Raw genomic sequence first — 24,907 nt, forward strand, 5'->3', positions numbered from 1 at the left:
AATTCAGCTGATTTTGCTACCCTTACCCATTGCTCGTCTAAAAAACGGGATTTTTTCATGAGCTCACTGACGGAGGATAAACGTTATAGTGAGGTATCTTGCAAGTGTCTTTCTGTTATTGCAATATCCAGCTGGTGTGGAATGGCCACAAACTTCCCACCTTTATCCCTTGTGGATAACCTCAATGCTAGACTTAGTTCTGTTCTCACGAAATCGAGCTACCGTTTTATATATATATATATATATATATATATCGTTTGCAAAGAGCCGGAATTTCGCATCTACAGCTGGGTTAGCGTCTTGTTGTTTGAAGAACACACACGGGAAAAGTATCGCGAGACTCCCTCTGAGTGATCTTTGGTCTCTTTCCCTGTTGTTAAAATTTGCTTTCCTGTGGAGCCTATCTCGAACTTCGTGTAGGGCACAAGTGATCTTAAAAACTACAGTTGAAATGGGCTGCGATGGAGAAAAGCTAGAACCCAATTCCAAAACCGACCGCGCATTCTCAGAAAATGCGAATCCTCCTAACACGATCCCTCGAGAAACATTTGATAGCAGACCTTCGTTACATACAGTGTCGCGTTCACTCCTGCCAGGAAGGGTCATAACATTTGGTGGTTGTGCAATGTCGCTTTGTGATCTACTCAAAAGGCAATCGAATTTTCTCTGTAGAGTTATCTTGAGGTTAGATCGAATAGAATTGCAAATCAAAATCGACCCATCCACTACTCTCTTCCAGAGGCGATCTTCCAAGTATGTATGATATATGATTTTCCAAGTATTTTCCAAGTCCAAGTATGATATATGATCTTCCAAGTACACTGCGTAGTAGTTGTTGTTGAATTACTCGTATCGCTGAATTGTTGGGCAGAAACGACTACACAATCTGTGCGGGCTTCCAGAGAACAACCATAAAGTACGAGCTACATTCAAAGTGAGACCTATAATTAGTAGTGTAGGAGGACCTACGGATAGGATAGGGTGGTTCCTAAACACAATATTCGCGCAAGTATTGAGCCATATACCTGCCCATTTGACAAATACCCGTATGTTCCTAGACCACCTACGCGCAGCACACGTGACAAGAGACTGTGTCATGGGGTCATTCGACGTCGAAGCACTGTATACGAATCTATTTAATACTCTGCGATACAGGCTATGTTCGAACTGCTGAAAGAAAACATAGGAACCATCAATTTACACAGATTGTCAATCTCCCGATTGATGGTTCTTCTCAAGGCGTGCCTCGACTGCAATATCTTTAGATGGTCCGGAAATTACTTTGAACAGCTTAGAGGTTTAGCTATGGGGTAGAGATTGGCTCCCACCTTAGCTATTTCATTTGTGGCAAAAATTGAAGCACCTGTTCTAGAACTACGTCCGTTGTTCTACTCTCGGTACATTGACGATTGTTTTGTCATCTGCGCCACCCAAACGGAGATGGACAAATGTTTTGACTTGTTGAACCGACAGTCCGAACACATGAAACTTGCTAGGGAGAAACCACAGGGCAACTGGCTTCCTTTTTTGAACATCCAGGTTGGCATCTCAAACGGTACGTACCAAACGAAATGTTATCGTAAGCCCAGTAATAAAAACATCTTGGTTCATTTTCTTTCTGCTCATTCATTTCATATGAAGAAAGTTGTGCTTAACAACATGTTCCGCACGTCAAGAACCGTTTGTAGTAGACCTGAGAAGAGAGAGGAATCGTTAACTTTAGCTCACGAAATTGATGTTTCGAATGGTTATGAAATCGGAACGTCTAAAACGATACGATACCGAGGTGAACGAGCACGGCAATTGGAAAACCCCACCACAGATAAGATACATCTCTGCTTTCCTTACATCTCCGATGAAATAAGCGCTGCCATTAGGCGGTGTCTGAGGAGAGCAGACTTGGACAGTTCCGTTTCGGCCGTTGAAATACCACCGAATAATTTGAAACGTCAGCTAGTTCGGAATCGTTTGTACGATACCATCTGTACAACACCGAACTGTATTATTTGTCCCACAGGTAGACCAGGAGACTGCTTAAGATCTGGGATAATCTACCTGATTTCGTGCACGAATTGCGGCGACGAGTATGTCGGTGAAACGGCACGACCGCTGTATGTTCGCATCAAAGAGCACGTGAACGGCAAGAGTAGGTTACGAGAATGGACACCTTTAGGTGCCCATAGAACACAAAAACACGATGGAGCCGATTTTGAAAGTAGGGCCCAAATTTTAACGCACGAATCTAAAACGTTGGCTCAAAAATCGCTGGAGGCATTTCGGATCCAAGCCAAAAATCCTAAAATGAACCGAAAGGGCGAATGTCTGACGATAACGAGGGAACTCGCGCCATATCTCGAATGGTTCTTCCGATCCGAATGCGACACTCGAACCATTCGCCCTCATGATCGACCAGTCAGCGGTCCATGCTAGGCGTCTCCGATTTAAGGTGAGCATTCAGTGTAGTCGCTAAATTGGTGATTGAAAGTAGGCATGGAGTTTATCAGTTTAGTTGTGGAGAGGTTGGTCGTTTAAATTGTAGATTGAATCCCCACCCTTTTCAGGCTCTGAAGAAGGCGATATAGCCGAAACGTTAGCCAATAAATTTATTTATCAACCTCGTGTACAGCTTATCAAACTCGATACTATATTTAACTATACCGAGGTTCATTGAAAGTCGAACTTTTCAACTAATCTCCGAGTCCTTTCTTCTTGAAATCTAGGCATTGTGAACTGTATTTATGTTTTCTTGTAATGCGAACAAGCGCAAAAAATAAGAAGAAGCGCAATTTCTGGTGCACACCGTGACAGTTGCATGGGTCGCGTTTCACCCTCCAAGTCCTTTCCACTCATGTTATTGACTACATCGTTTCCTCAGAAATCAGATACACACATTCAGACAGCCGCTTCAGTAGTTACTTACAGTTCACGTGATCTGACCTAAAATCTTTATTTTTATCAGTATGTCGATAATGCTAATCTTATTTCATGTTCACTCATTATTAAATGGGAAATGTTAAAGAAAATAGAAACTAATACGTCGAATAATATCTTCAGACTGCAGCGGCATCGAACCGATGAAGGTACAAAATTATATAAGTTTGATTATTTTCCGAATATCGTATTAACACGTTTAGCAAGAAATCTACGAAGTCTTTCACCGAGGTTAACATTTTGTGAAAGAAAAGAGTGAGAAAAGCGATTTTGGAAAAAAAGTCAAGTTTAATCCTGGGGTAGAATTCCCCAGAAATTGTCAAAACTTCCAATTTTCGTCGAACAGTGAAGGTGAGCGAAGCAAGTACCGCACAAAGCTTGAAGGCCGATATTAGCCGGAAGTTTAGAGTATCACTAATAATCACCAAATGCAAAGTCTGAGAAGTGAAAAATGTGGTAGCTATGGTATCCAGGCTCTTGTAGAAAACAGATTCGAAATTCCGCCTAATAGGATCCAAAGCAGATTCGGGGAAGAATTCCAGATCCACTGGTTAGATTTGGGCCACGTTCTCCTAACTTTCATCGCTCTTATTTCGTAACCATTATAGGCTTCATAGAAGCATAACCAGCAGAATACTGCCGTCTACTGCAAAGAGAACAAGAGGAATCTTTTTCCGTTAGCAGCAATGATATGAGAGGAGTGTTCTTGTTTTGAAAAAAACCCATAATGTGTCTGGAAGTTTTCTGTAGACTAACAAATACAAAAACCTCTAATTTTAGAGAACTTCCATTAATCAAACTTGCCTGGTACCCCTCAAGTTAGCATTTCGAGGCAACAAAGTTCGATGTTGAACTACATTTATGTTAGCACTTAACCACAGACGGTTGTGACAACAAGAACTGCTTGATCATGCGACGTTTCTACACATACTGTCCTATGAAAAGAGGGTTCAAATCTTTGCTTAGGACGAAGATGAAAGGATGATCGGCGATGAATTCTATAGCCCGATGTGCTTCCGTCGGTGCAACAGCAGGCAAGTAGTTGCTATTCGACTCTCCTTCACCTGTCCCATCTTCGGCAACCTGGAGGGACTTTTTAGACTGTAGGATGACATGTTTTTGAAGAAAACAAATATAGTAAAGCGAATAGATCTCAAAATGATAGAATTAGTAGTGCAAGTGTGGTTGTAAAGACCTTATTTGCCAAAGCACTTAGCAAGCCAACATAAAGCTAACCTCAATAATTGCTTTGTGGGCAGTGGAGGAAATCTTCAGCTGTGATGTCTTTGTGATTCCACTAAGATCACATTTGTCGGAGAACAGCTCACTTATACCAAGTGCTCTCAGCGCAGATTTCAGCTTGAATTCCGTCTCGATCTTTATTTTTGGCAAAGAAATCTGAATGACAACGCTACTGCGCGAACTTCCACAAGAGCACCGCACATGAAACTGGGTGGCCTACCGTCATATAGGTTGATTGGAGCTGGGAGAACGATCTTTGGATAAGGGATCCGCTCAGCTGTGATCTCAGTGCATCGAAGCCATTTCTGGATGCAGATAATTATGGGTTCCCTTCACTCACTCACTATCTATTTTTCACCTCTTCTTTGGAAGGAAGATATTGAGCGCGTAGCTTGTGTCCTTGTAACGGAGGGACAACAACTGCATGTTTTCGTTTTCAGTGTAGTAACGTTTCTCATTGAAAATGTGCATGTACTCCACCTGTAACACTCCTAGTAGAGAACTCTCCGTTTTCCTGTTTCTAAACGAAGCGGGAGGTGGTTGAATCCATAAACTTGCCCTTCTCTTGATGTTCTCTCCATAATAGAACTCTCCAAATGTATTCGACCCCTTCGCAAACGAATGTTCCCATTTGGAAGTGAAATAGGCAGCACTAATCATGAGAGAGAGCGCATCTAAATAGTACTTCCAATTCAATATGGAGATCACGAAGCTCACGTGTTTTCGCAGACGTTTATATGAACTAACCTTTAATAGAGCTTGAAGTGTTAATATGTTTTATCCGACCAGCTGTTCCACGGCTCACAAAAGCGTCAATTCTCTGAAAGGGGAAAATTACCTGCGGAGTCAGCGGCAGAGTAACAACGATGAGGCAGAAACCTGGTTTGTTTCCTCCCTCTTCCAGAAGCGCAGTGATCTCACTTTTGAAGCGAATTTCTCGATTATAACCTTTTCGTACTTCTTTCTTACAACGAACTTCTTGCTAGGATAAATTCAACTCTTCCACTTACAATTACCGAGAAGGCTTTGAAACAATCGAACAATAGATGGTTTTGTTACCCATCCACGAAGAGTCCGTTTGCGATTCTCATTTTCGCTCCATGTCTTGAATGTTGCACGTTTTCCGAAAGACTAGAGTAATACTTGAAGATGTCTACATCGCTCGCTCCTGAATACTTTTTTCTGCGTTCAGAGATCGAGACGAGAGGAAGGCTTCACGAAGATCAGATGACACTCCGTTCGCTCGGTCCTTCGCGTTTTTCGTGTTCCTTACCTTGAGAAATCGCGTTGCTGATTTGAGTCTTTGTCACACCTTTTGCACCGATTTGAATCATTGCCAAGGCGAGAATCACGGATACCGGGGAGATGACCACTGACTCACTGATCGATGACTGACGGAGCATCGTCAGACCGAAGTCAGTTTCCGCTCGTAGAAACATGCTGAACAATTATTAGCATTATGCTGGAATATACCATCTTCAGTGCCATCCGACGTAAATTTCCACCAACCTGCTCTGGTTCTTTGAGTACTGCAAAGAGGTCATTTCGAGTGCCTGTTTGAGGTGTTCGGCCACTTACAAACCTATCCCTACAATGTCGCTGAAGACTATACATTTTTTCATCAAAGTTTAGTCAAGATTTTTATCACAACTTGTGTCGTAATTCGCAGAGTGATGAGAATGCATGGAAGGAATATTTTTGCAGCAACTGTTTTACAAAAATATGTTGGATCTTTGGAATGATCGGTCTCCGTCGAGAAGATATTAGATATTGACGAGAAGAAGATGAAAATCTAGACGAAGACCCAAAATGGAGTCTTCTGCTTACCTAATAGAGATGATGTAAATGAGTTTAGGGGGTGAATATTTTATTGAAAAGAAAAGATCACTACTGTGCGTTCTTCTCAAGCAGCTCTCAGAAGACGCGTCAGGCAATCCATTTGGAACATGCATGAGATAAAACGAGTGTAGGAACTTCAGTTTGGCTTCCTTGCTTTCAATGGTGAATTGTGGCCCTTATAAAGGAAAAGCGAAGCTGGCACGGAGTGAAACGAACTGTAAGGGATTAGCTTAAAAGAAGTCTCATGTGTAATTTATTAGTAATGCAGAAATGCAAAAAAAAAAAAATCAAGAGTGCATAAAATCTATCACAGCAAGAATTTCTTAGAGAAAATTGATTCAATTTTATCTTATGTTTGGAATAGTTTAGGTACTTGTCATAATCACTGTTCAAAAATTTTTCTGCCACAATGTTTCACGAACTCCTACCCGTTGAACACAATGACGCTTGGGAAAACAGGGTTTATAGTTGTCATCATCTCACTGTTCTGGAAAAGTATGTGCATACACCTATCCTTCTCCACCTTCAATTATCGTTTTTTTTTAAATAAAACGCTGATTTTTGCGCTGTTGTCAATTAGATTATAACACCAATTTTGAGGCTTATGTATCTCTTCATTGAGCCAAATATTAATTTACAATGTGAAACTATCTGTTGTTTCCATAATCGCCTCAAAATTTCATCAGTCTCTTCGTGATGCGTAATTTCTCGTAGGCAACCTGTCTTTAGTTCAATTTCTGATTTGTAGTTTTCATCCTTTCTATGTTTTGAGAGGGTGAATTGTACGCACTCTTCATATGTGATCTTCTCCTAAGTCCATTTCGGAGCTGTCCCCATTTCAGGTTTTCAGTTCACTTGTAACTATAACGTGTGGTGGTACGTAAGTAGCTGTGTAACTGTTTGAGCAAAAGCTGTTACAATAGTATTACAGTAGCCTTAAGCGTTAGCGAGCCTATGGATAATTTGAAAGTCAAGAAATTTCAATTACTGCCGTGCATGATGGTTACATCCTGCTACCAGAACTGGACAGGTGTGAAATGCACTTTCGCAGATTTTTACAGGCTATTCATTCATTTCATTTCCTTATCTGTCGTAATTTTCTGACGGCATCCATTTTCTGATGGATGTATGGTGACGAAAACCCGGTCTTTGAGTCATATTTATTACTTATTTACTCACTTCGACTTTCATAGCAATGGAGACAGTTTCGAATTTTATAGGGTATTTTTTCAAAAACATATCCAGTGGATGTCAGTGGCATTCTGCGAACCTTTCTAATGTCGACAGGCTCAACTTGTATTTTTTTCGAAAACGGATTCATTGTATATGATTGAAGTGTACGCAAAATCTTAAAAGTTAGATGAGAAATGTTCGCAAAACATCATTGGTGATTTTTTTCTTGGTATTATGAAGTGTTTGATATTGCACATAAAGTTGGAAAAAGAGCGAGGTGAAGTTATTGTTCAAATTCTTTCAAAGCGCACAATAGTGTCTAACCTTTCAATAAACTTGACTAAATTAGACATATTATAAAATGAATGGAATAGATGAATTTCGTTAAATCTTTATGTTCCCTATTATGAATACAATGGAATGAAGAATTTCTTGTTTCACTTGGCCACTACGGCACTTCATTGTTCTATAATCTATGTTTTCGTTGCAATAAAGTAGACTTAAAAGGGGGTAGTCAGGTGTGTACTTGTAGTCGTCACTTAGCACCAGAGGATGCACACCTTTCAGACCTCTTGGGTCGCAATTGAAAGCTTAACCTTAGCTGTTTGCTGTCGGACTGCAGAGATGAGTAAGAGTCCACCACGATCGCAGTCTCCTTCTACACCGCGATACTTAAACTGACGATTACTGAAAGCGGGAAAAGAACCGCCTTTTCATCCTTTTACCACAACGCTATATTTCTGTCATGGATGAGTGGATTGACCAGATGTTTTGTTCCGGTTTTTCAGCTTTATCAGTTCATTCCTCGCACTGTACATTCTTTCGCAACTGTGTATGGTGTAGGTCAGCCTCTGAAATCGTCAAATACTTGACTCTCTGAGTCAAAGTTAATGCGGTTCTCCATCGCTAAACTGAGAATATTTAAAAAAACCATGTTTCAGGAAGAATAACCTTCAATGCTATATATGACTCGCGCCAATTTAGAGGAAAAATAATTTCAAAAATTTGCGCTTCGTTTTGTTCTCCTCACTTTCTGTGCAAATTCAGTGATTTTACAGGTGTTTTCTATTAGTTAAAATATTTTCATGGTCGCAATACAGTTGCCAAATTCTTTAGTTATTGTTCCTGCTGATGGCTTTGTTTCTTTCAATGTTTCCGCGGATTTATTTTTTAGTTGGTCAACTTCAGTCTCCGGATTTCTATTATTTCCCCATCTTTGTTAGTCGTCATGTCAGTTTCTGTGAACTTTGTTGTTTCTTTCATGGAGAGACCATAAGATCATTGCTCCAACCATGAAGAATAGAATGTTGCGGCCATGAAAATGATAGTTCAACTGCATTTATTTCGCTTTCTAGGTCTAAGTGACAGGGATTGGTCCTCACACATATTGTCCTATGAAAAGAGGATTTCGATCCTTGGTAAGAACAAATATGAACGGATGATCGGCGATGAATGACATAGGCTGGACCGTGATTGTTGGCGGGAGCGTAGGTATGAAGTAGGTTTGGACACCTTCTTCACTGGTTCCATCCTCAGTGACCTATAAAGGAATCGTTCCAGGAACTTCTAAGGTAACGGTGAGGTAAAGGAAAATACTACATTACATGTGACGTGCAAATGAGCAAAATACATTTCTTAGTGCAGCAAATTCCAGTACAACACTAGTCTGTTTCAGTATGGTAAGCTGGGAATTTAAGGAAACGCACCTCGAGCACTGCCCTGTGCTCCGCGGATGAAATTTTCAACTGTGACGTCTTTGTGATTCCGGTCAGATCGCAGTGATCAGAGAACAGTTCACTGATACCCATTGATTTGAGAACAGATTTCAGTTTGAACTCTGATTCGATTTTTATCTTTGGAATTGATATCTGAATCAATGGACTCAGCATAAATTGCACCGAACTTAAAAAAACTGCTACCTTCATGTATGTTGTCTTAAGCTGTGAGAGCGAGTGCTGGATGAGTGATCCGCTCAGTTTCGTGCGTAATGCATCGAAACCGAATCTATAAACGAATATAGAAGGGCTCTCCTTCTTCTTCCCACTAATCGCTTACCTATTCTTTGAGAGGAAGATATTGAGCGCATAGCTGGTGTCCTTGTAGCGAAGTGATAGCACTTGCATGTCTTCGGTTTCCGCGTAGTAGCGTTTCTCGTTCAAAACATTCATGTATTCAACCTTTAACGCATTCCCAAGTAATAAACAGAGAAAGATCAAGAGAATAAACAAAGTTGTGAACGTTTTGTAGCCGAGAACTAGAACTCTGTGGAACTAACGTAGGTTATAATATGCGATCACACTAGAAGTTTTTCTAATCAGGGATTGGACGGGAACTTTTAAACTGAGAAAAACAGTGAGAAGGGAACGGCAGATATGTGGTTTTGTATTTCGGCGCTAAAATCTCCAGGTATAGTTTCAAAGTTTAGGTTCCAACTCATATTTTATCTTAAAGTCCAGCTCTATTTTTCTAGTTTCAAGAAAGTGCTCTTAACCTAACCAAGTGCTCTTTTATACATGGACAAAAAGTGAATAACGAATTTAGCTTTACGTCTATTGTTCTGGAAAAAAATCAGAAACTGAAGAGGTCTTAACACACAAAATCCAAAACCTTCTCAACTCATCGACCTTAGGATCTTGATTTTTTTCGAAGAGGACCATGAAAAACGTCTTTTACTGCCTTTCTCTTCATACCTTTCTCTTGACCGACTCTTCGTGGTAGAACGTTCCAAACGAATTTGTTGCTTTAAGGAATGAATGTTCCCACTGAGATGTAAAGTAGGCTGCGCTGAGTACGACCGATAGTGCGTCTGTGAGAAACAAAATTTACGAAAAGTCCAACAAAATTCTGTGTAGTGCGAAAACGCTCTCACCTTTTATAGAACTATGCATATGCTTAATTCTACCGGCTGTTCTGCGGCTTAAAAATGTTTCAATTTTCTGCAACAGGTTTGGTTAACAGTTCAATGTCAGAAGAACATATTACGCGTAAGGATGAAGTAAAAACCCTGGTCGTTTCCTCTCGTCTTGAGAACTGCAGCGCTCTTACTCTTGCAGAGAACTTCTCGATGGCGACCTTGTCGTATGACTTCCTCACGACGAACTTCTTGCTACAATAAGTTCGTTCTGGTTAACACCGATAGCTACGATGGTTAATGTACATATTTTCAAAAAATTCGTGTGGTCTCGCGTGAGAGTAGTACAAAGTACATATCTAGCGGGGTTTGGACTGAAAATGCACCCCGAATAGACTCGGTGTAATCCAGTCCAGAATGGATAACGAGTAGTAAATATAGTTTTCAAATTTACCCATCTATGAAGAGTCCGTTTGCAATTCTCATTTTTGCCTCGCTTCTGGAGTACATGACCTGCTCGGACAGATTTGAGTAAAAAAGGAAGATGTCCTTGTCCGATGCTCCTTAATGTTTGCCGTGGAATGAAGGATTCGGGAAAAAATTCTACTTTTCGCTTCTCTTATTATTACCTTTTGATATCGCTTTGCTGATCTGCGTTTTTGTGAGTCCTTTGGCACCGATTTGAATCGTCGCTAGAGCTAAAATCACAGAGATGGGAGAAACGACACATGACTCGTGGGTCGACGATTGACGAAGCATTTTCAATCCGAAATCGGTCTCCACATCCCAAAACATACTGAAATGTAACTGTGTAGGAAATATTCTAGCAGCATCTGTACTCTTATCCAGTGTTTAGAATTACCTGCTTTGATTTTGTGAGTAATGATAGACTGCCATTTTAGAACTTGTTTGAGGTATGAAACTTCTTGTTACAGCCCTTAAAGTGCACTAGTAAAAGGAGGAACCGAAAGCGAGAGAGGGTGATAGGAGACCAAGGGAGGAGTGAGGTTCTTTTGGTATTTGGAATTGGCGCGGGTTCAGTTCCATGTCTGTTCTACTGTGAATTACGTAAGAGTTTTAGGACAATGTGCAATCTGCCTAGGATATGAAGCTGCTCTTTATTAAGAGGAAGATCTCAAGGACCTCTTAAGAGAGTTAGCCATGGCTTGCGCTGTATTGCACACCTTTTATAGCTGAGATTTGGCTGGCACGAAGTGAAAACTTTTTGAAAGTTTACAAGAAGATTGACGTGTCAGTTAATCATAAGGAAATATGTACAGAAATGCTTAAATCGAAGCTGATAAGTCCACTCATTCAGTAAAAGTGTGGAAAATTATTGGAAAATGAGTCAAGCTCAAATCTGACCGACGCGATGTTCAATTCTGATTTTGCAGCAGCTCTTGCCTGTCATCAAATATTGCAAGGATTGTGCTCTAATTAGGAACAGATAAGGTTTTCTCCAAAAATTCACAGCTAGTAAGATTCCTGCTCTAATACATGTAGTAAATCTAATTGCTCTAATGGTAGAATAAATCTTCTGAAGGAACCATTCACTATGGAATTAGTCATGTCGAATGTTATGGATCCGAACAAATTACAATGTAGACTACGTCGACATAAATTAATGTCGTGCCATGCTCTTTTAAATATAGTTAGTGTAATGATCTGGAGAATATCTCAGCGAACCTGCCCGCAACTTGAGTTGAGTTTGATCTTGTTTTCGTTTACAATTTGAAAGTAGTTATCTGAGATTGTGCTTACTCTATTTGCGACGATATTTGTTCACATTTGGCTCAAATTCTCCTTTGGTCCATTTCCCGTTTGGCTCAATTATTCCCTTTTTATTGCGTACCACCATTTATGAGAAGGTCAGTCATGGCTTTTTACTGTACCTCAAATATTAAGTAATATGTGAAAACTGTTAAACATGTTACATTACTGTTAAATGTATAATTTTGATCTGATTTCACCACAATAGTTGGAGAACGAAGAAAGTTTGCGACCTCAGTTTCAAGTTTCAACTTGCCACTGAATTTGTTTTTGCGAATTTGGTGCTTCAAGGCGACATATGTTAGTCAGACAGAATTATCTGGGAGGGAAATAAGCAGCATAGCGCTTTCCATTCGATTTCGGCAATCTTTTTGTCTTGTTGCTAAGGCAGTAAAAAATACAGGACGTCTTCGTAGGGCGAATGTTGCCATTAAATCTAATTCATGGCGTAAATTAGACAAGTAATGTGGCGTTTTTGGCGTTTTTCGCGGGTAGCCTCCACAAAGTTCTGAGGCTGTTTACCATCGTCCACTGTGAAATCGAGTGAATGGAATTCGAGGTGGGCCATTATCTGGAAATATCACCAACAAGGCGGATCGTTTTTGGTGTAGACCACCTTCGGGCGCCTGTGAGGTGATTTGTCGGAGGACAGCCACAAGAAGAGTTACGTCTTGTTGACATACTTGACCTAAGGTTTGTCTTTAATATCAATTATTTAGTTTTTTTCGTTACTAATTACGGTGTTAATCCAAAATAAACAGGGTCAAATTGACCCAGAGGAAGCCTTCTGCTCCAAAAACTTTATTGCGTGACCAGAAGTACAGGCATTACGTTATGCATAATAGTTTCACAAGCTCTTCTCAAACAAATTGTCCCAAGAACAGAGGATTATGATTCTTAGTTAGAATGAAAATAAATGGGTGATTTGCTTCGATTTTTTTCGGAGATAAGGATGAACCGGAAGGATGTGGCTGCAGCTGCGGTTGTTCCCCCATTGTCAACCTGTAGTAATTTGTTGTTTCATGGCTAAATTGTTTAGTAGCGACAGAGTGACGGCAAATTATTTTTGATTTTTGCTACATTGTTGAATCAATAGTATATAAAAAAATTAAATGCTTTAACATGGTTTCTTTGTCTAACTTTACTTCCTCAACTCCTTCGTCCTTGTTATTACTCATAAAGTCATTTGTTTTTGCTTGACTGACATTGTTAAGTATATAATAACATACTCTCAATGGGACCTTCTAATTGATTTTCTTGAGTTGTAATCAAGATGGCGCTGACCTTGTGATTCCAGTCAACTCAGCACTGTGAGAGAACATTTCGGTAACCCCTATCGCCATCAACGCTTCTTTTAGTTTGTAATCGGTCTCAATCTTCATTTTTGGGATAGAGATCTAAAGATGAATAGCGGCTTTAAAATTATAGCAATGGATAATACTAGAATATATTAATATCACCTTTTCTAACTTCGTCAACTTAAGCTGCGAGAACACCCTTTTAATGGAAGTGCCGTTCAGTTTCCTTCTTAGCTCCTCAAGACCAAATCTGAAGGATGAAAAATAAAACTCGAGAGTCTTCTTTCTTTCAGTTATTATTCACCTTTTCTTGGGAAGAAGAATATTGAAAGCATAGGATGTGTCGAAATAAGGTAATGACAAGACTTGCATATCTTCATCCTCTGCGTAGTACTGAACCACTCTGTTACCATTCATATATTCTATCTGAATTCATAGTGTTTTGGGAGTAACAATAAAGAGCCCAAAGAAAAGTAAACTCACTTGCTTCTGCTTGACTGTGGAGCTGTGAAAAGTGCCATTTTTGGAATATTCCTTGTCGAACGCGCGTTGCCATTTACCGTGGAAGTAAATGGCATTAATTATAAGAGAATCGGCGCCTTAAAATTTCAATTGTGCTGCTGAATAATGGTAGCCGAGTTAGGTGAAGGTTGGAGATCACCTTCTACGGTACTCTCCGTGACAATATCTTTTATTCTGTCCATCGTCGCGTCGCTCACAAATTTGTCAATTTTCTGTTAATAATAGTGTTATATGCAATTTCATTAGGCCAACACCTTCACCTGGGCCGTTTGTTTTGCGTTCCGAAAGTCTAGGGGCTTCTACTTTTGCTGAGTAATTTCCACTGATGGCATCAGCGTACTGCTTCTCGATAGAGAACTCCTTGCTGAAAAGAAAGCGGGCAAAATAAGTCTAAACCCGCAGCGTATCAATCCGTTTGGGATGCACAAAGGCGCTTGACTGCAATTAGGAATCTTTGATGTTTATTGAACGCATGTTAGCCTATTAAATGACTTGCGGAGCTGTTCTTGAGCGTGTCAGGTTAGTGTTTTTATCCTTCCAGACGTATATGGTGCCAAGGAGGTAAGAAATTCTAAGTTGACACAAATGCGGTTTCGAACCATCGATTGATCGTGGAGTTGCAGTTGGGGATATTACCAACTGCGCCGCACCCGCTTATCAAATCATTGAAATAAGTTGGAGAAATAAAATATTGCGAACTTGGATGTGCGGGATAGATGAGATTGTATGAGGACTCTGGGCATAAGGATGCTGGAATGACTTACTTGAGAAAAAACGCGTTCGCCATCCTTGTCTCCACTTCTTCGTTGGAAATGGGAATGTCTTTGGAAAGGCTAGAGTAGTAGTTGATGATCTCTTCATCCGTTGCACCTTAATTGGGTGTACATCTATATCTTCCTAATTCATATTATTTATTTACTTATCGATTATTCATTTTCATATTTTCTGATACACACGACCACGAACATTGGTACGCAAAGTTTTCGGTGAGAAGCAAGCTAATGGATACCGTCACCAACAGTGGAAGACAGTTGTTATCACCTTCTAGACGAAGCTGTACTTGAGCGGACCGACGAGTCCGCTATATTTGACGAGAATAAGCGAATACCACTTCGCTGAACGAGATTAACATATTTAATGTGGGACCGAGCACCAGCGGGTCGTAACAGTTTCATGGGAGAAGTAAATTATTCGTTTGGTTTACCAATTTGCTGTAGGTGCGCTCGATATTTCTCAGAGATCACATTTGTTCATTCTTTGTTTTTAGGTGCAAACTTTGGAAGAAATGGAAAATAACGATAGATTCATGGCCGCGTACCACTGGAAATAACTTGGTTGATTTGCGTCCTTGTCTTCCCTCGTGCACCAGCCTGAACCATAGCAAGAGCGAATATGATAGAAATCGGTGAGATGACCAGCTGCTCAGTGATAGGTGATTGTCGGAGCATATTCAAACCGAAATCCGTTTCCGCATTTAGAAATGCGCTGAATAATCGCGTTGAAAAACAAAGGGCAACTCAAAATTCTCTTAAAAGGAACACTTTTATTCTCAACTCGTAACGTTTGTTACGTGAAGGAAGGTAAGTCTTTCGCGGAAATCTTTCTAGCATAGCTTCCAAACATGAAATCCTTACTCGTTAGTGCTTATAGGAGCAACCATCGTGACTGATCTGCTACACGATATCTGCTCGATGACTGTGGAATCTCTTTGTAACTGGTCAGGTATTTCAGAACAGCACAGACCTCAATACAAACAGCTGAGTTGGTGCGGAGCCAGCAGATGAATTAGAGCGTATAAGATGTTAAAATGTCCTTCCATACAGTTTCTTTACCAATCAACATTTATATGAGTGAAGTATTACCATAATTATGTAATTAATTAACTGTTAATTATTAATTATATCAACAGATTATATGAAAAGGCATATCACAGAAGAAAGGTCCGGTTAAAAGAACAAAGGATAAAGTTTTTAGCATATCAATCCACCTGGGATGTGCCTATAAAATGACTTGAAGGGCCCAGCCAATGACCAAGTCTACTTTTTTACCTTTCCAGACAATATTGGTGCCAAAGTGGTCGATCCGGGAAGGATGAAAGGATTGGTGGACGCTACGGCGGTTTCGAACCGTGCGGCCACAGTGTACCTCTTGCTCTCTTCGCTAACCCACCATCAGGGTTCCAATTATTATGAATGATTTAAATACATGCCGCGAAAGTATATTTGGTCAAGGCTCTTCAAAATTAAGAGCAAGAAAATTTACCATTCGAAAACGTGAAAATATGTAGGTCGTAGGAAGTAATGCCGAAAAAGCTAGGTAGTAAGCTCATGGTAAAAAGATTGTCGTTTTTGCACTATCTCCTCTTTTAATTTCGGAAAACTGCGTCTCTTTCTTGGTGTTCGCATTATTTTTGTGATCTCTTATAAGTAAAGAATTTCATATGGAATAATTCCAAGTGCAAACGGGGATGTAGGGATTTGCTAGTCTATAAACATACCCTTGAATGTTCAGATGGTACGACTCATTCTCAAAAATTAAAGAAATGAGAATGATGCGGTGAATAAGGAACCATTGCTCTCGTACCAAAATTGGATTGAAATGAAAACAAGTACTGAACCTAATCCGAATAAACCTTGTAGACAAAGTTTATTTCAGTGGAAGGAATGAAAATGTGAGCGAAATGTTTGATAAGATTGGACTTTTCGACGACTTTATGAGAAAAATAAAAACATCTTACACCCCTTGCAAGGAAGATGTTAAACAATTCTTCGAACGATTGTGGGTGAAACAAATGCAGAACATAGGGGTCTTTTTTCCGGAAACAACCGCGGCATTTATGGTACTTGCACATCGGGATCGACGAAATCGAAAATAGAATGAAATAGAACAAATTAGGAATAAAAATAGAAATGAAAAGTAGAAGATCTGTGTTGTTTACCAGAACTATACAGATTTGCATATAGTGCACTAATTTTTAACCCCGTAACTGACCTCTAGTTAGAGCAGTTGCGTTTCTCACCAAAATTTATCTTTCGTTATTCTCTCTTGGCCAGAAAATATGGCTAAATTCCTAAATATTAAATGCTAAATACTTTCGACTATTGTTCTCTAAGTATAACGATGAGTGCGCGGCATGCGACTCTGTTTAAATCACGCTATGAAGTGTGACAAATGTAAGGAAATGTAGAGCATCCGCAACTTTTTATCGATTCCCTAAAGTTGATTGCAACACAAGGAGGTAAGAAAGTGCATCTAGTATCTCTAGCAGATTCGTTATTTCTACTTTTTTAAATTGTTCTCTGCGGCTTATTGAGTGGAAATGTGTGTTGTCTGAAAACATGTGTGAGAAGAAACATTCAAAAACTGCTGTAATTTCTCAAATGGCTTTCAGAATTGTCTTCTACAAGATGGGGCAGTGTGTGTAGCAGTAGGAGATAGTTAGGAAAAATAGAAATAGATAAAAACCACCGCGGATCAACAATGGTCAGTATTGGTCTTCACTTTAATTATACACTGTTAAAATGTTCGCTCCCTCATCTATTCACGGAGCCAAATGCCTATGTAGTACTTTTAGAGACAGAAACATACGCAATAGATTGCACTAGCTTTCCTTACCAAAGAATAAAAACGTTCTATTAATAGAAAGGATCCGTGGTTTTATGATTATTACATTGCTAATACGTTATGAGCGTTCTTTTCTCAATGTTGAGAATGCGCATACAAATAAGAAGTATTTTCAAAACCTAATTCTCTTTCTCCGCAAAAAAAGTGAGACCTTTACTTTTTTCGCTGATTTTTGCTTCTATTTGTAGCAAAAATGGGTTGTCCAGCGAAAGGAATGAAGCACCTTCCGCCTCCATCCTTTAGCGTTTATTGGAGGTGATAATGCCACTGAATAGCAGTGGTTTTCGAGGTGCGCGCAGGGAGAGGATCGAAAGAAACTTGAAGAACTGGAAAAATGGCTCCGAGAATTCTTTAAAAACTGAATTTGTTAGGCATTTGTGTTTCACAGAAATTTATCGACAAAGAGTAAACCTTCAAGTTAAAGCCTGGCATTTGCTCTAAAACTGAGAAATCTGACCTCGAAAACGGATCACATCCGACTCGACTAGTTTTTCTGGATTGAAAAAAAACTTATTTGGTCTCTAAACAAGGAAAGTACTGCAAAGCAATCAACAGCAAGCTCCCTATCATTTCTCTTCCCATTCTTCAATTTATTTCCGACGCCTTTTTTATTAGTGTCCATGTTCGGTTGTCATTGAATCTTGGAATGTTAAATACGCAGCATCCATTAACTTGCTTGAGCTGTACCCAGGGTTACTGTTGATCATTATTGATATAAAAACCTCGACAATATCTCCCTCGCCAGTGTCTGCAAAACTCAAAACCATAAGCGATTTAACCTTCAGTTTCATCCTCCAGCGAAATGCATTGATATGCTTCACATACTCAACTACCAACATATCGGCTAGTGCTTATCTCATGTAATAAGAATGGAACAGTAGCAGAGCACCTCCTATCACAACTACTAATCACAATGATTTATAAGGGACCTATTTGCGCACCCCGTAGAAAAAACCATCAGAAGGATAGTTCGTTTGTGATCTTAATGCAGTCATCCTTTCTGTTGACTTTAGGACGTTATGTATTTACCAGTCTGAACGTCCGGCCAAATCTGGACTTCAAGCTTTCTGTGGTGTTTGTTTCGCGAAAAAATTTAACGAAAAATACTAAAATGAAGTAATGAAATGAAATAGAATAGTACTGGCATTTTCTGTGAAATTAGAAATGTGTTGTTCTAAAAACGGCTTCTTTTTCCCATAAAATTAGGCAAGAATTTTCATAGTTTTCTTTCCTAATGTGTCAGTTTTAAATTTAGAGAACATTCAAACTTTAGCTTCATGCACTCTTCCGACAACAATGTAATCATCATAATAAAGATATATATAGATACATAATAAAGATAAGATATATATACATATATATAGATACATAATAAAGTGCTCACTCCATTTGTGTTTGACGTAATTACAAAACGAGGGTGAGACGAGTTGGATTGGTGCGCCGCCCGTCCTAAAACTAGTAGTACTAAGCCCGTTACTATATTAGATCAATCATAATCATGGTCCGAAACGCCACTAGTGTTTTTCGTGCCATCATTTCGGACTCTTGGTATAAGATGCTAACTTCAACTTCTTTCCTAGTCCGAATAACAGTTCAAAATTAATAGCTGTGATATGAAGAGTTCTGCTAAGTGAATGTTTTCGTCACATAAGATAACCAGTGACCGATATGTTTGGCACTTAGCAAGCAAACCAATAATCTCCGAGTCCTTCCTTCTTGAAATCTCGGCATTGTAAACTGTATGTATGTTTTCTTGTAATGCCAACGAGCGCAAGAAATAAGAAGCTCTGGTGCACTCCGTGAGAGCTGCATGCGTCGCGTTTCACCATGCAAGTCTTTTCCACTCATGTGATTGATTACATCGTTTCCTCAGAAATTAGAAACACACATTAAAACAGTCGCTTAAGTAGCTGCCTACAGTTCACGTGGTCTGACCTAACATCTCTATTTTTATCAGCATGTCAATCTCACTTGATGTTCACTCATCATTCTTTGGGAAATGTTTTAAAAAAAATAGAAACTAATACGTCGAATAATATCTTCAGACTGCAGCGGCACCGAACCGATGGAGGTACAAAATCATATATGTTTGATAATTCTCCGAATATCGTACTAATACGTTTAGCAAAAAATCTACGAAGTCTTTCATTGAGGTTAATATTTTTTGGAAGAAAAGAGCGGGAAAAGCGATTTTGGAAAAAAGTCAAGCTTAATTCTGCTGCAGAATTTCCCAGAAAGACTCAGAACTTTAAATTTCGTCGAATAGGGAAGGTGAGCGAAGCAAGCACCACAGAACGTTTGAGGGGCGGGATTAGCCGGACGTTCAGAGTGATACTAAATAACCACCAGATACAAACTCCGGGAAGTTTTATCAAATAGTAAAGTACCGTTCTGTGGGCTATAAACTCAAAATTCGAGAAAGCTCGGCATTGAAAACTGATTCGAATATTCTTGTAACACAAACTGCCAAATAAAATCTTAAGCAGATTATGGGAAGAATTTCAGAGCCGGTGGTCAGAAACGTCCCCCTATCTTTAATTACTCTTGTTTCATGATCTCTATAGGCTACATAGAGGATTTATCAGCAGAATAATTCCCTCTATTGCAAAGTGTACAAGAGCAGTTAACAGAAGAACTAGTTTATCAGTATGTCGACCTTGGGAAATGTTTTAAAACAAAAAATAGAAACTAATACGTCGAATAATATCTTCAGACTGCATCGGACCTCTAATTTTAGAGAACTTCCATTAATCAAACTTGTCTGGTACCCCTCAAGTTAGCATTTCGAGGCAACAAAGTTCGATTTTGAACTACCTTTATTTTAGCACTTAACCACAGACGGTTGTGACAACAAGAACTGCTTGATCATGCGACGTTTCTACACATACTGTCCTATAAAAAGGGGGTTCAAATCTTTGCTTAGGACGAAGATGAAAGGATGATCGGCGATGAATTCTATAGCCCGATGTGGTCCCGTCGGTGCGACAGCAGGCAAGTAGTTGCTATTCGACTCTCCTTCACCTGTTCCATCTTCGGCAACCTGGAGGGACTTTTTAGACTGTAGGAATTTAATGTTTTTGAAGAAAACAAATATAGTAAAGCGAATAGATCTCAAAATGATAGAAATAGTAGTGCAAGTGTGGTTGTAGAGACCTTATTTGCCAAAGCACTTGGCAAGCCAACATAAAGCTAACCTCAATAATTGCTTTGTGGGCAGTGGACGAAATCTTCAGCTGCGATGTCTTTGTGATTCCACTAAGATCACATTTGTCGGAGAACAGCTCACTTATACCAAGTGCTCTCAGCGCAGATTTCAGCTTGAATTCCGTCTCGATCTTTATTTTTGGCAAAGAAATCTGAATGACAACGCTACTGCGCGAACTTCCACAAGAGCACCGCATATGAAACTGGGTGGCCTACCGTCATATAGGTTGATTGGAGCTGGGAGAACGATCTTTGGATAAGGGATCCGCTCAGTTGTGATCTCAGTGCATCGAAGCCGTTTCTGGATGCAGATAATTGTGGGTTCCCTTCACTCACTCACTATCTATTTTTCACCTCTTCTTTGGAAGGAAGATATTGAGCGCGTAGCTTGTGTCCTTGTAACGGAGGGACAACAACTGCATGTTTTCGTTTTCAGTGTAGTAACGTTTCTCATTGAAAATGTGCATGTACTCCACCTGTAACACTCCTAGTAGAGAACTCTCCGTTTTCCTGTTTCTAAACGAAGCGGAGGGTGGTTGAATCCATAAACTTGCCCTTCTCTTGATGTTCTCTCCACAATAGAACTCTCCAAATGTATTTGACCCCTTCGCAAACGAATGTTCCCATTTGGAAGTGAAATAGGCAGCACTAATCATGAGAGAGAGCGCATCTAAATAGTACTCCCAATTCAATATGGAGATCACGAAGCTCACGTGTTTTCGCTAACTTTTCGCGAACTAACCTTTAATAGAGCTTGAAGTGTTAATATGTTTTATCCGACCAGCCGTTCCATGGCTCACAAAAGCGTCAATTCTCTGAAAGGGGAAAATTACCTGCGGAGTCAGCGGCAGAGTAACAACGATGAGGCAGAAACCTGGTTTGTTTCCTCCTTCTTCCAGAAGCGCAGTGACCTCACTTTTGAAGCGAATTTTTCGATTATAACCTTTTCGTACTTCTTTCTTACAACGAACTTCTTGCTAGAATAAATCCAATTCTTCCACGGACAATTACCGAGAAGGCTTTGAAACAATCGAACAATAGATGTTTTTGTTACCCATCCACGAAGAGTCCGTTTGCGATTCTCATTTTCGCTCCATGTCTTGAATGTAGCACGTTTTCCGAAAGACTAGAGTAATACTTGAAGATGTCTACATCGCTCGCTCCTGAATACTTTTTTCTGCGTTCAGAGATCGAGACGAGAGGAAGGCTTCACGAAGATCAGATGACACTCCGTTCGCTCGGTCCTTCGCGTTTTTCGTGTTCCTTACCTTGAGAAATCGCGTTGCTGATTTGAGTCTTTGTCACACCTTTTGCACCGATTTGAATCGTTGCCAAGGCGAGAATCACGGATACCGGGGAGATGACCACTGACTCACTGATCGATGACTGACGGAGCATCGTCAGACCGAAGTCAGTTTCCGCTCGTAGAAACATGCTGAACAATTATTAGCATTATGCTGGAATAGACCATCTTCAGTGCCATCCGACGTAACTTTCCACTAACCTGCTCTGGTTCTTTGAGTACTGCAAAGAGGTCATTTCGAGTGCTTGAAAAACCACAGTTCAGCCACTTACAACCCTATCCCTACAATGTGGCTAAAAGGTACGATTTTATAACAACTTTTGTAGTAATTCGCAGACTGATATGAGTGCGTGGAAGGAATATTTTTGCAGGAACTATTTTTGGAAAATATGTTGGATCTTTGGAATGATAGGACTGATTTGAGAAGATGAAGATCGACAGTCGAGGATGACAGTCTAAAAGAGGTCCAAAAGGGAATCTTCTGCTTACTTAATATAGAAAATAGAGAAATTTTGGAGTGAATATTTTACTGAAAAGAAAAGATCACTACTGTGCGTTCTTCTCAAGCAGCTCTTGGTAGCTGCGTCAGGCAATCCATTTGGAGCATAAATAAGATAATGTGGAAGTGTAGAAATTTCGTTTTGGCTTCCCTGCTTTCAATGGTGAACTGTGGCCCTTATAAAGGAAACGCGAAGCTGGCACGAAGTGAAACGACTATAAAGGATTAGCTTAAAAGAAGTCTCATGTGTAAGTTATTAGTAATACAGAAATGCAAAAAAAAAGTCAAGAGTGGAGGAAATGTATCCCAGGATTTTTTTTGGGGAAAGTTGGTTCAATTTTCTATTTTTTCTATGAATAAGATGATTTTGGTACCTGATATTTTCCACTGGGCAAAATTTCCTCCCCTCAATTTTTGGTTTTCCTAATTCCTATCCTATTCAACAGAGTGACGCTTGGGAAAACACCTTCATTTTTTAGAAAATTGTGAGCATGCACCCATTCTTCTCCACCTCCTATCACCGTTGCTTTTAATCAAAACGCTGATTTTTGCGCTGTTGTCAATTAGATTACAACACCAATTTTGAGGCTTATGTATCTCTTCATTGAGCCAAATATTAATTTACAATGTGAAACTATCTGTTGTCTCCATAATCGCCTCAAAATTTCCTCAGTCTCTTCGTGATGCGTAATTTCTCGTAGGCAACCTATCTTTAGTTCAATTTCTGATTTGTAGTTTTCATCCTTTTTATCTTTTGAGAGGGTAAATTGGACGCACTCTTCATATGTGATCTTCTCATAAGTCCATTTCGAAACTGTCCCCATTTCAGGTTTCCAGTTCACTTGTAAATATAGCGTGTGGTGGTACATAAGTAGCTGTGTAACTGTTTGAGCAAAAGCCGTTGCAATAGTATTACAGTAGTCAGTAGTAGGAAATTCTGAGCATGAAGTATTCTGTAAAATTCTGAGCATTCCCACCCATTTCTAAGTAAGCCAGTCATGAGTTTTCTCTGTACTTCAAACATCGAGTAATATGTGGAAATCTTAGATATTATTGCTGAATGTCTCCTTCTGATGTGGTTTCAACATAATCGGCTGCGAGCCAAAAAAGTTTGCGACCTCAGTTTCAAGACCGACTGGTCGCTGAATTTATTTTCGCGTGGATGATACTTCAGGGCTACATGTGGACCCAGGTTGGGAGAATAAGCAGCAGATGGGACAGCGCTTCACATCCGAGCTTAGCAATCTTCTAACGTGGTGTCGTCGCCTGTACCACATTAAAAAGTGCATTGTTGTGAAGTGGACAGTCATTGTCGCGCACTGAGCGTTCCCGGCGAAACAAAAAGAAAAATTTAAAAAGAGTAGATTCTGTTTAGGGACTTTTTCTCATCACTCCTCGAGAAAGTTCCTTTTGATGCTGCAGCTAAGTAGGGTGAGCTTTTGAATTCACATACTGTATTTATACAGTTGGTCTCTAATGCCAGTTATTAAGTATTTTATTGGTATTAATTACGTTACGTTTGTGTTAAACCAAAATAAACAGGCTCAAATTGAGTCAGAAGACCGAAAATACAGGTATTAAGTAACGGTAATAGGTTCAGAAGCATTTCTCAAACAAACTGTCCCATGAATAGAGGATAATGAATCTTAGTTAGAATGAAAATAAATGGGTGGTTTGCATAGAAATTGTTCGGATATAATCTTAATGACGCAAGGAAGAATCCCAAGGATGTGGTTGCAGCTGCGGTAGTTTCCTCCTAGTCAACCTAGAGTAATTCGTTGTTTCATGGCTAAATTGTTTAGTTGCGACAAAGTGACAACAAGTAATTTTTGATTTTTACTACACTGTTGAATCAATAATATATAAAAAAATTAAACATCGTAAGATGGTTTCTTTGTCTAACATTACCTTCTTTCGTCCCTGTCACTTTTCATAAGTTCATTTGTTTGTGTTTGACTGAGAGTGTTAAGTACGTAATGACAATTCTCAATGAGAGCTTTGTGCGCAGCACTCGAAATCTTTAATGGAGGTGACTTTGTGATTCCTGTCAAGTCAGAGGTGTCAGAAAACATTTCGGGAACACTTATTGCTATCTGGACTTCTTTTAGTTTGTAATCGGTCTCAATCTTCATTTTTGGGATAGAGATCTGAAAATGAATAACGGCTCCAAAAACGTAACAATGGATAATCCTAGAACACACTAAAATTTACCGCTCTTGATTTCGTCGACTGCGAGAACACCCTTTTTATGGTAGTGCCGTTCACTTTCTTTCTGAGTTCCTCTATATCTCTCTTGTATATCTTCATCCTCTCCATAGTGCCGACTCACTTTGTTAACATTCATATATTCTATCCAAATTCATCGTGTTCTAGCAGTAACGATGAGGAGTGCTGAGAAATGATACCCACTTCCTTTTGACTGTGGGGCTGTGAAACGTGCCATTTCTGGAATAGCCCCTGTCGAACGCGTGCTACCATTTACCCGTGGAAATAAATGGCGTTAATTATGAGAGAAGAAGCACCTTAAAATTTCCATTGTGCCGCTGAATAATAGAATTATAGTCATTGTAATAGAAATTTAATGGAATATAATAATAATAGAGTAATAATAGTAATATAATAATAGTAATATAATAATAGAATATTTCTAA

The 24,907-nt window shown here is 39.6% G+C and overlaps 3 protein-coding genes across 5 annotated transcripts; 1 reads left to right on the forward strand and 2 right to left on the reverse strand.

Annotated features, from left to right (window-relative positions):
* Window positions 1-1,635: 1,635 nt before the first annotated feature.
* On the forward strand, window positions 1,636-2,430 carry RB195_015719 (uncharacterized protein; the record flags this gene model as incomplete). Its single annotated transcript, XM_064206566.1, has 1 exon — window positions 1,636-2,430. One exon carries the CDS (start codon window positions 1,636-1,638, stop codon window positions 2,428-2,430), a length of 795 nt encoding a protein of 264 aa, XP_064062447.1.
* Window positions 2,431-3,852: 1,422 nt separating this feature from the next.
* RB195_015720 (uncharacterized protein) lies at window positions 3,853-5,717 on the reverse strand (the record flags this gene model as incomplete). The annotated part of the gene is made up of 9 exons (XM_064206567.1): window positions 3,853-4,014; window positions 4,168-4,329; window positions 4,394-4,478; window positions 4,532-4,847; window positions 4,921-4,993; window positions 5,053-5,155; window positions 5,233-5,341; window positions 5,447-5,613; window positions 5,683-5,717. The coding sequence occupies 9 exons, from the start codon at window positions 5,715-5,717 to the stop codon at window positions 3,853-3,855; spliced, it is 1,212 nt and encodes a 403-aa protein (XP_064062448.1).
* Window positions 5,718-8,563: 2,846 nt separating this feature from the next.
* On the reverse strand, window positions 8,564-24,572 carry RB195_015721 (uncharacterized protein; the record flags this gene model as incomplete). Of its 3 annotated transcripts, XM_064206568.1 has the most annotated exons (27): window positions 8,564-8,725; window positions 8,892-9,053; window positions 9,105-9,189; window positions 9,241-9,362; window positions 9,876-9,991; window positions 10,055-10,101; window positions 10,491-10,599; window positions 10,666-10,832; window positions 10,899-10,973; window positions 13,091-13,203; window positions 13,267-13,354; window positions 13,409-13,530; window positions 13,588-13,703; window positions 13,766-13,838; window positions 13,930-13,990; window positions 14,391-14,496; window positions 14,945-15,111; window positions 20,139-20,290; window positions 20,445-20,606; window positions 20,671-20,755; window positions 20,809-21,124; window positions 21,197-21,269; window positions 21,329-21,431; window positions 21,509-21,617; window positions 21,723-21,889; window positions 24,165-24,403; window positions 24,468-24,572. In XM_064206568.1, the coding sequence occupies 27 exons, from the start codon at window positions 24,570-24,572 to the stop codon at window positions 8,564-8,566; spliced, it is 3,402 nt and encodes a 1,133-aa protein (XP_064062449.1). The 3 variants fall into 3 exon arrangements, with proteins under 3 accessions (XP_064062449.1, XP_064062450.1, XP_064062451.1); XM_064206569.1 differs by lacking the exons at window positions 13,930-13,990; window positions 14,391-14,496; window positions 14,945-15,111; ... (8 more) ...; window positions 24,165-24,403; window positions 24,468-24,572 and adding an exon at window positions 10,189-10,291 and having other exon boundaries at window positions 10,055-10,121; window positions 13,766-13,808; XM_064206570.1 differs by lacking the exons at window positions 8,564-8,725; window positions 8,892-9,053; window positions 9,105-9,189; ... (10 more) ...; window positions 24,165-24,403; window positions 24,468-24,572 and adding an exon at window positions 21,959-21,993 and having other exon boundaries at window positions 13,831-13,838; window positions 13,887-13,990; window positions 20,809-20,941.
* Window positions 24,573-24,907: the final 335 nt, after the last annotated feature.

The sequence above is a fragment of the Necator americanus genome, chromosome V, assembly GCF_031761385.1.
Source record: "Necator americanus strain Aroian chromosome V, whole genome shotgun sequence".
Lineage (NCBI taxonomy): Eukaryota > Metazoa > Nematoda > Chromadorea > Rhabditida > Ancylostomatidae > Necator > Necator americanus.